The sequence below is a fragment of the Peromyscus californicus genome, unplaced genomic scaffold, assembly GCF_007827085.1.
Source record: "Peromyscus californicus insignis strain IS unplaced genomic scaffold, ASM782708v3 Scaffold_22__1_contigs__length_63687245, whole genome shotgun sequence".
NCBI classification, from domain to species: Eukaryota; Metazoa; Chordata; class Mammalia; order Rodentia; family Cricetidae; genus Peromyscus; species Peromyscus californicus.
Window position 1 is genome coordinate 2,326,046 of NW_026294525.1, and position 13,018 is coordinate 2,339,063.

General features: G+C 45.1%; 1 protein-coding gene across 31 annotated transcripts in view; it reads left to right on the forward strand.

The window, feature by feature from the left end:
• Wdr27 (WD repeat domain 27) overlaps window positions 1-13,018 on the forward strand; it is a 218,310-nt gene that overhangs the window by 5,599 nt on the left and 199,693 nt on the right. For 29 of the 31 annotated variants that reach the window (XR_008221077.1, XR_008221078.1, XR_008221069.1 and 26 more), the window contains exons 2-3: window positions 4,588-4,780; window positions 7,193-7,334. Coding sequence is in view for 23 of the 31 variants with exons in the window: in XM_052750730.1 (XP_052606690.1) it covers window positions 4,595-4,780; window positions 7,193-7,334 (328 nt within the window). In the remaining 8 variants the exon portion in view is untranslated. Of the gene's footprint in view, window positions 1-4,587; window positions 4,781-7,192; window positions 7,335-13,018 lie in introns of those variants that run through there. The other 2 variants (XM_052750736.1, XM_052750749.1) reach the window with 2 other exon arrangements.

Sequence of the window (13,018 nt, forward strand, 5' to 3'; positions counted from 1 at the left end):
CATCTGGATCTCTGTGAGTTCAAGGCCACACTAGAAACAGCCAGGTATGATGACACACACCTTTAATCCCAGCACTTGAGATCTCATGTCTTGCTTGGGAAAGACACATGCCTTTAATTTCAGGAAGTGATGACAGGAAGCAGAAAGGTATATAAAGTGTGAGGACCAGGAACTAGAAGCTTTTAAACTTTTAGACTTTTTTTTTTTTTTTTTGGTTTTTCGAGACAGGGTTTCTCTGTGTAGCTTTGCGCCTTTCCTGGAACACACTCTGTAGCCCAGGCTGGCCTCGAACTCACAGAGATACACCTGGCTCTGCCTCCTGAGTGCTGGGATTAAAGGCGTGCGCCACCACCGCCCGGCAACTTTTAGGCTTTTTAGCAGCAGTTCAGCTTAGATCCATTCGGGTGAGGACTCAGAAGCTTTCAGTCTGAGGATTCGTGGAAAAGGATCAGATGAGGAGTTGTCGAGGTGAGGTTAGCTGTGGCTTGTTCTGCTTCTCTGATTTTTCAGAATTCACCCCTATAGCTGGCTCCGAATTTTTTATTAAGACCATTTAAGATTTGTGCCACGCTTGCCTTTACTGCTTCACCTGAGATGTCGTATCTTGTCAAGTGTTACTGTCATGCCTTCTTTCATACTCCTGTGTCCTGTTAGCCCCTGGATGGTAAGAACAACGCACTTAGATTGCTACCCTCCAAATTTACACACGACGGGTAGGAAAGTGGGTCCTGTTTCTTCCCATGTAATTGCTAGAAAGTTGGATTCAGAGCCTAGAGACTGTCACAATGGAAGCTTTGCATCTAATCATCACATTCACAAGCTAATTTATGATACTCCATACTGTTCTGTCTCAGAAATAACAGCCCTAGTTGCTTAGGCCAACAACCTAGGAAGCATGTTTGATTCCTCCAGTTAGCCCCTAGCACCCACAGGTGCATCCGTGTTGCAGGGCATTGTTGCCATCTCACCTGCTGTGGTCCTACGCTGGAACATCCCAGGAGCTGTCTCTACCAAAGCCACAGCAGGACCCCATAGTGTTGCTGAGATAAAGCCCTAGGAGTCTGTTTACTGTTAGAAACTCTAGGATCTGTGGATCCATCTTTCAATGTCTCTAAGCAAATACCTGTTTCCATAGCCAGCGAGGCCTTGCCGATTCCTGCCCTCACTGCTCCTGATCTACCCCTCCACCAGACAAGTTGCCCATGGAAGACACCAGCACCAGAGCAAGAAACAAAAGCACCAGCTCTATAGAACATTCCAAGCCATAGTACCTGGGGTGTGAGGAGATTGGAGAATTTATATTCTAATTTAGTTCACACCGTTAATTCATAAAGCAACAGTTTGAGCTGGAGAAAGAGGCAGGTGACCTGAAGATGAGGGATAGCGTGGGGCCTTTGGTGTGTGGTGGCCATGCAGGTCCCTCACAGACGTGGACAAGTGCCTGCCGTGTGTCGTCTGTCCTGTGTTGGTCCCTCGTGTGTGTGCATGAGTGCCTGCTGCATGCCAGGTCTGGTCTGTGCAGTTTCATAGGCCTGTGTTCTTCAGTAGACCAGTGGTAGTTTGAGCTGTAAGACTGAGGTCTTTGAAACTGTGAAAGGAATAAGTACAGCATAAACTTCACTTAGGGGCAGAGGGAAGACTCTGACAGTGCAATGGGTGAAAATCTTTGCCATCTATATGTTTGACAGGATTGTGTGGAATATACAAAGAACCCCCTCCCCCCAAAACTAAACAAACTACTCAATTAAAAATGGCCTACGTAGTTGAACAGAGTTCACAGAAGAAGCTCACCTGTTTACACATGTCTAGTAAACATTAAAAAAGTGTTGACCTCCTTAGCTACCCAGGAGGTGCAGATGAAAACTACTTTGAGACTCTACCACATCCCAGTCATAGTGGCCACCATCAAGAATACAAATGACAACCAGTGCTGCTGTGGATGGGGAAATGGAGAATGCTTAATCACTGATGGTGGGCGTGCAAACTTGTGCAGCTGTTACGGGAATCCGACTGGCAGTTTCTCAAACAATTAAAAACGAGACTGCATATGACCCAACTATACCGTACCTGGATACACATCTAAAGGACTCTACATCCTACTGCAGAGATACTGGTACATCTATGTTCATTGCTGTTCTGTTCATAATAGCTAGTAAATGGAATCCCCCTAGATGTCCATTTACCAATGAATGGATAATAAAAATGTGGTGCATATGCACAACAGAATTTTATTCAGCTGTAAAGAAAAATGAAACCATGAATTTTGCAGAGCAGTGGATGGAACTGGAAAATACATGACGATAACTGAGGCCCTGGAGGCCACACACTGCGTGTCCTCTGATATGGATTACAGCTTTGATTTCTCAGATTTGTTTGTTTAATCTGGAGTGTCTGTAGAGACCTGGAAACTAGAAATGAGTCATGAGGATGGGCGAAGAGGCACCAAGGGAGGTGGGGATGGTAGAACATGTGTGGTATGAAAATGGAGGGATACTGGGGATGGCAGGAATGTGAGGTGCCTGGTCACATTGCCTTCATGGGAAGCTAATAGATTACTGATGCTCACCCCCCCCATTTAAAATGTTTTTATTTGCATGTCTTAATTAGTGATGATTTTTGTTATGACATTTTACACATGGGTATAATACGTTTTGATCATATTTACGTCTCCCACCCTGACTAATCCCAATCCTCTTCCCAAGTAGTTCTCCTATTTTTCATATATGTTTTTTTCTTTTTTTTTGTGTGACCCAGTGAGTGTTTACAGGAGCATGGGTGAAGGGCTATTTGTGGTAACATGAGCACCTTACCAGTGATGAAAATGAAGACAATGTCTCTCTCTTTCCCTAGCAACCATTAGCTATAAATCACCTATAAATTCCGAGGGACAAGTGGGGACTCATGACCACCCCCACCATGACAGAATCTTGACAGGTTCAGTTTTATGTAGGTAATCACAGACGCTGTGGATTCACGAGGGCATTGGCCATGTCCTGAACAGCAGACAGTTCCATAACATTCCACCCCTTCCTCTGGCTCTTACCTTCTTTCCTCTCCTTCAGTGATGTTCCCCGAGCCCTGGAGGGAGTAATACAGATGTCTCATTAATAACTGGTCATTCAGTAGTCACTTATAGTCTCTGCAGTGACTGCTGCCCACTGCGAAAGGAAGCTTCTGTGACCAAAGCTGAGAGCAGCACTAATCTATGAGCGTAAACAAATACTTAAAAGGCAGTTTGACAGGTATAACATGTCTATAAAAGAAAACAGCAACATTAGTTCCTATAGGCTTGGGCTGCAATACGTTAGTTACATTTTACAATACATGAGAGTATAAATGAGAATCACCTGTAACGGACACTGCAGGAATCAAACACGGCCACTCAGCCAGCACACTTGACAGAGCCTCTAGGGCCCAGTTTTACAAGTTTCACTGGCTCAGAAATCAGTTACTCTGTATTTTATTTAAATCTCACTGTTTGTAGTTCTCAGAAAGAAGGTTTGTGCTTGGAGACAATTTTCCTTCTGATGACAAAGTTTTAAAAGATGGACTAGGACATGATCAGCTCTGTGTATAGAGAGGTGTGGGCATCGTGATGATCAGAGACCACCTGCCTAAAAATCTGTTGGTTGTGCCTTCAAGTATGTCTGTGCTCACAGTGGGATGTGGGGATGAGTGACATCAGGGATTCCTCTAGCCTACTGCTACATGGGTCTAAGGTGGTCATGCTCACTAAACGACTCAGCAAAGTAAATAAAATATCTGAAATGTTGTTTAAGATGTTTGGTGAGACTTAGCCACGAGTCACAGATGATGTAATCTGTAATAACCTGACTTCTGTCACAGACACTGAGATATTTTAATGCATCCTAGGGCTGCTCTAGGGGTTCCTGGTTCTTATGTAATTTATCACCAACTGTATTTATCTTAGTTAGGGTTTCTATTGCTGTGAAGAAACACCATGACCATGGCAATTCTTATATAAAGGAAGAATATTTAATTGGGGTGGCTTATGTTTTCAGAGGTTTAGTCCATTATCATCATGGTTCGACATGGTGACATGCAGGCAGTGATGTGCAGGAGGACACGGTGCTGGAGAAGGAGCTTGAGAGTTCCTGCATCTTGACTGGCAGGCATCAGAAAGTGGTCTAAGACACTGGGCATGGCTTGAGAATATATGAGACCTCAAAGCCCGCCTTCACAGTGACACATTTCCTCCAACAAGGCCACACCTACTCCAACAGAGCCACACTCAATAGTGCCACTCTCTATGAGCTTATGGGGGCCAATTACATTTGAACTACCACACCACTTATGCAGGGGTCCTCCCTTCAGGCCAGGTCACGGGGAGGTGGCTGTTCACCTTCACAGTCCTGAAAGAGACTCGGAAGGTGGAGGAAGGCCTGTGAAGTGGAGACCATGCAAAAGGAGTAGAGGTCGTTCTGTGTTCACTGATACCTTTCCTTTTTTGAGGGGAGGTAGGGGTGAGTGGGTAAGTGTGATATGTGTTCTCATGCTAATAGTGATGAATCAACTAGACTTTGATGTTGTACCTGCCCTTATCTTACATATGCTTTGTATTTTCAGACTGATAATGGACATGCATCCAGAGATACCCTCCAATGATGGCCGCACAAGTAATGTAGTTGCAGAGAGATACCTGGTTGAATCCAAGAAGTCTACAGCTCATGCTCCACTTGCTTGTGGCTCCCAGCACTGTGCTTTTCCTTTAGATGGGAACTATCTCTGTGTGTGGAGCCCCAGGGGCACTTCTCACCAGGCAGGTCACAAACCAAGGATGTTCTTGTTAGATCCAGGGTCACAGAGACCTTGCCCTGTTTCTTTATTTCTCCCATATTCTGGAAACATTAGCTTCCATGGAGTCACCCATGAGCTATGGCAGAGCAATGTTGTTAAGCAAAATCATCTTGTTAAGCTCTTATTTTATAATACAAATAGTTTAGAATTAACTTTCTCTTTAAAAAGTTTTTAAAGTACATGAGCAAAAAAAAAAAAAAAAAAAGGCTCATCCTAACTCAAGGAAGCCTACTACATTCACACTTGAGCTTTCTTGCTTTGCAGTGAAGAATAAAATGTTTAGGAGGAAAGTGTCGCATGTAACAGTGCACACCTGGGAAGCCATGGCCAGGCCAGGCCTCCTCTCCTGGCCAAATGCAATGCCATCTTGACTTCTGGCACCAATGGAATTTCACATTGTGCATTCTTCTGTATCACTTTCTTCCATTGGTGTGTATTTAGGAGAGTCCTGTCCTCCTTCCTTTTCATGGCTTCACAGTACACAGAATAGACTGCCTTTTACCCATTGTACTGTTGGTGGAAGTTTGCTTTATTTTATCTGTTTATTTATTTTTTGTTATTATCTGGTGCACACATGGAAAGGGCTGAGTTACAAGAGACACACAGACTTAATATATAATGCCCGGGAGGTTCTCAAGTGGCTGTGCAAAGCTGTGTCTTTGCTGATGGTTAGAGCTACAGTTGATCACACCATGACTGTACTTGATCCTTTCAGGTTAGTCCTGATGGGTGTAGCAGTCTCCTGTTACACAGTTCTTTCATGTGTACTTTATGATGACTTTATGATGTCAGGGTCTTATTGCATGATGATTGGCCACTTAGATACTCACTTTGCAGGTGTCCAAGGCCCACCCCTTTTGTTTGCAGTGCTGGGATCTCTTGAATTTTTGTTTGTTTGTTTTTCTGTTAGATTATCTGTGTTTTTCATGTTGGTGTGAAGAAGGTCTTTACAGATTACTCAGGATGAACTTTCTTTTTCCAGATAGAATTTATGCTTGCTTCTGGTAGCTTGCCATGATAAGGGCAGGTGTTTCTTTGCTTCTTGGGTCTGGTCTTTTTTGGATTCCTATTCTAAGGCTGGGAGTTGGCAGCATGATGCCCCCGTCTCAGTAGGTTGAATTCTAGCAGAAATGTGTTCATCCATCCATACTTTTTCCCCCATCTCCCACATTAAGGCACTTAGCTTGGTTTCAGGATGGCTACACAAGACCAACATGACAGAATGAGCTGTCTGTTCCTCCTCCTATGGCGTGTTTCTGATACATTCTTGAAAAGGATGCATTTGATTGTATTGTGTCTCTGTTCTTAGGTCTTTTAATGTCTTAGCTTCTCAGCAGCGTTTTATAGAATGTCTGACCATCACTTTTGAGGGAGATTTTCTTTCTTTCTGGGAGCACTAGGAATTAGACCCAGGACCATACAGGTGGTACAATGCTCTACCTGGGCTATAGTCCCAGCCCTTGTGGATGATGTCATTATGAGACAATAATTTTCTTCTCTTGATATCATAGTTTTTCAGTGTTCTGATGCCTTCAAGAAAAGCCATCAAGTCTTACATGTCTTCCGTTTTTCTTGTCTTTCTCACCTAGAATCATATGCAGACAGCAAGCCTGTGTTACCAGGAGTAGAGTACTTCTTGTCTTGTCCATTAATACCCCTGATCCTAAACTGCTTGTTGTCAACGTCTATGCATTTGAACTTCAAAAGGACCAAAGGACCCCTGGCCTCTTGGCACCTCACCCCATCTTCCATTTGCATGCTTTTCCTTTTTAGTTTGACCGTGGGGAGTTTATTTTTCCCCTCTCCCCTTCTACATCAGGATCGCTATTTCTCTAGCCCACAAGTTCTCACTGCCAGTCTCTCCTCTACACTCACACACACATACACCCCAGCATCCTGCCGCTTGTACTCGAGCGCTGGTTTCCAGTTCCCTGGCATGTTTGCTATCCAGTCTCTTTGTATAGTGTCAGCAGCAGTCTCAAGCCACACACCCTACAGCTTTACTTTTGCTGGAGCCAGGAGGGCCTCCATATCCCCTGCTGTCTAATGGCCCAAATGTGTTTATCCTCTGCCAGCTCCTCTCTTCTTAGCTGCCAGCATAACCAGCACCTCTTCTGCATCCATTGAGTACTCAGTACACATTTATTAACACCTGATAAGGAAGAGAAGCACGAGTACCCCGCCTCACTGTAACAGTGTATGATAACAACCAGTAGTGATGTGGTCATTTGACAGAAGAATCAGCATTACATGCAGGAATTTCAATGAATTAAAAGTCAACATGTGTAATAAATATATTTAAAAACCTAGGTTTGAAATTATATTGTTTTTCTCTATATTTCTTAGGTTGTAAGTAACCTATTTGTTTTTTAAGCTTCTCACCTTAGAAGGACACCATCAGCTGATTACTGCTGTGGCTTTTGGAAATCAAGTAGATCCACTTCAGCTCTGCTCTGCGTCACAGGATTGTATTATAATGTGGAATGTGGACGACTGTAGAGAGAAGACACTTAAAGGTAAACAAAGATGTAGAGCACAGTTCAACAACATAAATGGAGAGGAGCTGGGGATGTATCTGAGTGGTAGGTAGTGTACCTGCTGTCCTAGTTAGTTTATTTTCATCTTGACACAGTCCAGATTCATTTAAGAAAAGGGATCCTCAATGGAGAAAAAGCTTCCATGAGATTGGCTTCTAGGCAGACATATAGGGCATTTTCTTGATGGATGATTGGTACAGAAGGGCCCAGCCCATGGTTGGTGTTGTGGTCCCAGGCAAGTGATCCTGGGGTATATAAGAAAGCAAACTGATCAAGCCATGAGAAGCAAGTCAGTAATCAGTGTTTCTTTATGGATTCTGCATTAGTTCCTACCGAGTTCCTCCCCTGACTTTCCTGGACAATGAACTACAAACTATAAGATAAAATAAACCTTTCATCCCCATGCTTTCAGCCATCATATTTTTCATGGCAACAGAAGCCCTAATTAAGACACCTACCATGGAGGAGACCGTGTGTTTAATCCTAGCACCACCCAGGAGTGGACCGTCTCTATAAGGACATTTGTAATGTCAGGAGTTGGACCTCTTTAAGTCCCTTCAGTGTCGCAGGTGTCTAAGTGTTCCTTGTCATTAGGTCTGCTGACCTTTGCTGTGTGACATGCGGGTGCAGAGGCTTGCTGGTATTCTTCTTCTTCCTTTTCTTATTTTAAATATCGGTGTTTAGACCTCCAGGGGTCTGTGGACAGTTTGGAGCGTCTCACCTCATGGATCAGTGACCCAGGTGCTTGCTGCATTTCATGTTGCAAACGTAGAGGCTTGCTCTCTGCAGGGAACTTTCCCACTTAGACCGAATAGACGACAGCCTGTTTGCACACAGGTGACTTCTGCAGACATGTGACTGGAGCTGAAGATGGGAGACCCAGCTGGAGCCTGGGATAGAGACAAAAGGATGTGGCTGCAGAGACTCTGGGTGTGAAGGGCCTGGTGGGCAGAGACTGAGGAAGTATGTGTTGTGAGAGCTTTCCCAGCTGAGGCTCATGGCTTAGGTGGGAACACATCCCAGATATGTGTTTATAGTATTATGCTTAGTGATGCCAGGTAACCACAGAATTGTATAACAGTTTGTACCTCAGTGGTATGAGTGAAGTATGCCAGAAACATAGCCAGACAGATTTGTGTCTTTTCACAATTTAACATTTTTTTGAATAATATGAATTCACAAGGTGTGGCAATTTCATTGGTGGCAATTTCCAGACAATCCCTTCTACCTTGTAACCTAGCTGAGGTAATGCATGTTCTTTTATTCCAATATTAACAACTAGTATTAACTTTCATATCACACAGCAGAGAGTAAGTCTGTCCATCCATCTGTCTGTCCGTCCGTCCATCCATCCATCCATCCATCCATCTATCCATCCATCCATCCATCCATCCATCTGAGTTACAGAATGAATACAAGTTAAGGAGGCTGTAACAGAGTTCAAGAGGTTTTAGAAGTGTGCTGATAGAAATGTAAGCAGAGCATGTATTGCTAAGATAACCTAAACCAGCCCCAGGGAAGAAGCAGTTGCTGAGGCTGCTGGGCTAAGGGGGAAGATGTAGAGTTGTGCTTAGCTGCAAGGGGAAAGGGCAGAACAGGATTGGAGCAGGAACAGAAGGTACCGATGGGTGAGTAAGTGGACAGGAAGACGGTGGTTAAGCTGTGCCAACATCAGGGATCAAGCAGATATGAAGCCCCAGGAACAGTTAGGAGTTCTGTATTTGCTCTGACAAGTACACCAGTTATCAAAAGACAGGTTGGTATGCGATCATTGCCATTTACACATTAAAAAGAGCTGTATCCCTGAGGCTGTGTTAGATTAACTGTACTCTGAGGCTGTGGATGGACAGTCCTCTGTGTTAGAGGAGCTGTACTCTCAGGCTGTGGATAGACAGTCCTCTGTGTTAGAGGAGCTGTACTTTTCAGGCTGTTAGATGGTACCCTGTGTAAGAAGGGGCTGTACTCCTAGGGTGTAGATATTTCTGTGTTAGAAGGACCTATGCTGTGGTGGTTTAAATGAGAATGGTCAACATGGGCTTATATGTTGGTCCCCATGTAGTAGAACTGTTTGGGAAGGATTAGGAGGTGTGGCCCTTATTGAGGGAGGTATATCACTGGGGATGGGCTTTGAGGTTTCAAAAGAACCATTTTGAGTGTACTCTTTCTGTTTCCTGTTTGTGGATTGGGATATAAGCTCTCAGTTGCTCCACTGTTATTCCTGTCTGCCTACTGCTATGTCCCCTACCACAATGGTTCTGGGCTTCTATTCCTCTGAAACTATAAGCCCCAAATAAACCCTTTTCCCCCCCTCCCCCCGGAGACAAGGTTTCTCTGTGTAGTTTTGCGCCTTTCCTGGAAATCACTTTGTAGACCAGGCTGGCCTCGAACTCACAGAGATCTGCCTGCCTCTGCCTCCCAAGTACTGGGATTAAAGGTGTGTGCCACCACCACCTGGCATAAACCCTTCATTAAGTTGCCTTGATCCTGGTGTTTTATCACAGAAATAGAGAAGTAACTAATACATATACACTTAAAGTTATAGGTAGGCCCTCTGTTTTAGAAGCAGTTATACCCCCAAGGCTGCTATAGACAGTCCAGTGTTAGAAGGGGCTGTATTCCTGAAGCCGTAGGCAGAAAGCACCCTGTGTTAGAGAGAATGGCTCTCCTGAGGCTATAGATCTGCAGCCCTCTGTGTTAGAAGAGGCTGTATGGAGCCAGTCCTGGAGCTTTCCTTGGAGGCTGTAGGTAGATGGCCCTCTGTGCTTGAAGGGACTTATTCTTTAGGCTGTAGGTAGATGATCCTCTGTATCAGAGGAGCTGTACTCCAGAGGCTGTCTGTAGAGAGTCCTCTGTGTTGGAAGGAGCTGTACTCCTGAAGCTGTGGATACATGATCCTTTGTTTTAGAAGTGGCTGTACTTCTGAGGCGGTAGATCCACAACTGTCTGTGTAGTAAAGTGTTCTCTGAGGTTTCTGTTTTCCCATGTTCATGGTTACTATGCTTTAGGTTCCTCACGTGGATGTTGGTGCATGAATGGTCTGTTCTTGGGTAGAAACTTGTTTCTGAATCATAGCACCAGTGCTCACTTGCCATCTGTCACAGTATAGAACAGATTGTTCCATGTACAGTTTACTATGCTGAAGCTCGTGGAAATGAGAGTGTGTAGCTAGAGTTTTCCTGCTTGGCCCACAGTCAGGACAAATCTCTCTCACCTGCCAGTCCCACAGCCGCTCAGACCCAACCAAGTAAACACAGAGACTTATATTGCTTACAAACTGTATGGCCGTGGCAGGCTTCTTGCTAACTGTTCTTACAACTTAAATTAATCCATTTCCATTAATCTATACCTTGCCACATGGCTCGTGGCTTACCGGCATCTTCACATGCTGTTTGTCATTGTGGCGGCTGGCAGTGTGTCTCTGACTCAGCCTTCCACTTCCCAGCTTTATTTTCCTCCTTGTCCCGCCTACACTTCCTGCCTAGCCAATGGCCAATCAGTGTTTTATTTATTGACCAATCAGCAACACATTTGCCTTACAGAACATCCCACAGCAAGAGTGAGCTTGCATTATGGGTTTGAGGGGAGAGGAGCTCCTGGAAGCTGTACGCTCTCAGTGTGTCTCTTTTGTCTGTACAGAGTTGGAGCCTACTTGTGTTTGGTTCCTGGGCACATTGGGGGTAGCTGTGTTCACAACACTTCTGGGTCTGCTGCTTGGATTGTGCTTGGAGGGGAGAAGGATGTGGTTGGTTGCCTCTACACTGGTGAGTGTGGTCAGTCTTACCCTCAGAGCCTGTTGGCTGCTTGGCTCCCTCTTCTCACTTGCAGCTCCTCACCGAAATACAGCGTTTTCTTTTCTCCCATCAAAACTCTCATGTGCTGATGGCTTACCCCTTTGTTTCTGTCCAGAGCTTCTCCTAATTTAGTCTCCAGATACTTCCTGCTAAAAAATTCCTTGTCATTGTGGGGGGTGGTGGTACACACCTTTAATCCCAGCACCTGGGAGGCAGAGCCAGGTGGATCTCTGTGAGTTCAAAGCCAGCCTGGTCTACAGAGTGAGATCTAGGACAGGCACTAAAACTATACAGAGAAATCCTGTCTTGAAAAACCAAAAATATAAAAAATAAAAAATTCCTTGTCATGTCTAAGAGCATTGTCGATGGCTGGTACTGCCACTCCTGCTCTATCCCCTACTATTTTTCTGTCTGAATTCACCAGAGCTCTATTCTTCAGTTGCTCAGGTTAGGACCTCAGCTCACTCCAGATCCAATCATTGTGGAATTCCATCTGTTTTACCTTTAAACGCTGTCTCACATTTGGACATCTATCACACATCCATAGGTGCTGAAGGCACAAGCTACCCAATCCTTCCTCTGGATTCTGACATTAACGTCTAACCATCCTCCTTTGCCTTGATCTCTCCGTGTCTGCATTTAATTCTCAACTCTCAGAGTTAGTCAGCTTCTGCCCAGTGTTTGCTCAAAGCAACTCCCCACCATGCAGAGAAAGTGCCACACACACAGACTCCACCCTCACCCTGGTGGAGCAGGGACTCAGCCTTCCAGGGCTTTTCTTTAGTTCTGTTTTAGTCACTGCCAGTGCCACTGAGTCCCTAGGTCTGGACACAGGTGTTTTGCTGAAGGCCCCTTCTGGCCACTGTGTAGCACTTGTCCTCTTTGCCACTTGGGCTCCTCGCCCTCTTGTATATAGCACGCCTTTTCAGTGGGCGGCCATCACTAGTCCTCCATGTACTCATTGATCTGTTTTGCTTCCTGGAGTTGACTGTGCTATGTCTTTGCCTTCTGCATGTTAATTTTCCACAAAAGCAGAGGCCTGTCCAGTTGGGGGCTGACCCTGCAGGTGCTGAGAAGAGGCTGACATAGCACACACAACACAGATGCTTGTGAAAGAGCAGGCCAAGCCCACGAGTGAGTGACGTTGTTTGTGACACACATACATCCCTTCCACAGTGCTTTAGTCATGGGTCTCTAAAGGATCAGAGCTGAGAGAATGAAATATAGATAGCTGGTACAGTGAAATTTTGTGTGTGTGTGTGTGTGTGTGTGTGTATGTAAAAAGGGGAGTATTAGAGCACCTTATACAGTGTGGTCCTAGTAGATCAATAATGGCTGTCTCCTAAAAGGCCAAGAGTCTGGTAGTTCAATCCATGCACCTGCCTGTCTCACCAGTCCCAGTTTGGTGTTGGAGTCCCACGGAATCCCTAGAGAGCTGCTGTTCTTTAGTCTATCTTAGAACCCCCCCACAAAGTAGGTTCTAATGACAAAGGAATGCCCCAGCAACAAGGTAGATGAATTTGCCTGCAGAAGTGAGGGCAAGCAGGCAAAAAGTGAAAGCTCCCCTGCATGTCCTTTATTGACTACAGATGTAGTCAGGTTGACAACTAAGCTTAGCCACCACATACAGGGTCTTTTGGTTGGCTGGTGACACATCTGTGCTAATTGACAGGTTTCTGAGGCTCAGGGCAGGTCGCAGGCACTGTATTCCCTGGTGTGACTTCGCTTGAACCTTCTCTGCACACATTTTGCATTGTTACCCAGGGCTCTGCAGGCTGCCATGGAGATGTCATCTTGGTGGTAAGAGCCTCAGAGGCCAGAGTTCTCATGGCACACTGTCCCCAACACTGGTCAGAGTGTGTCACTGCCAGA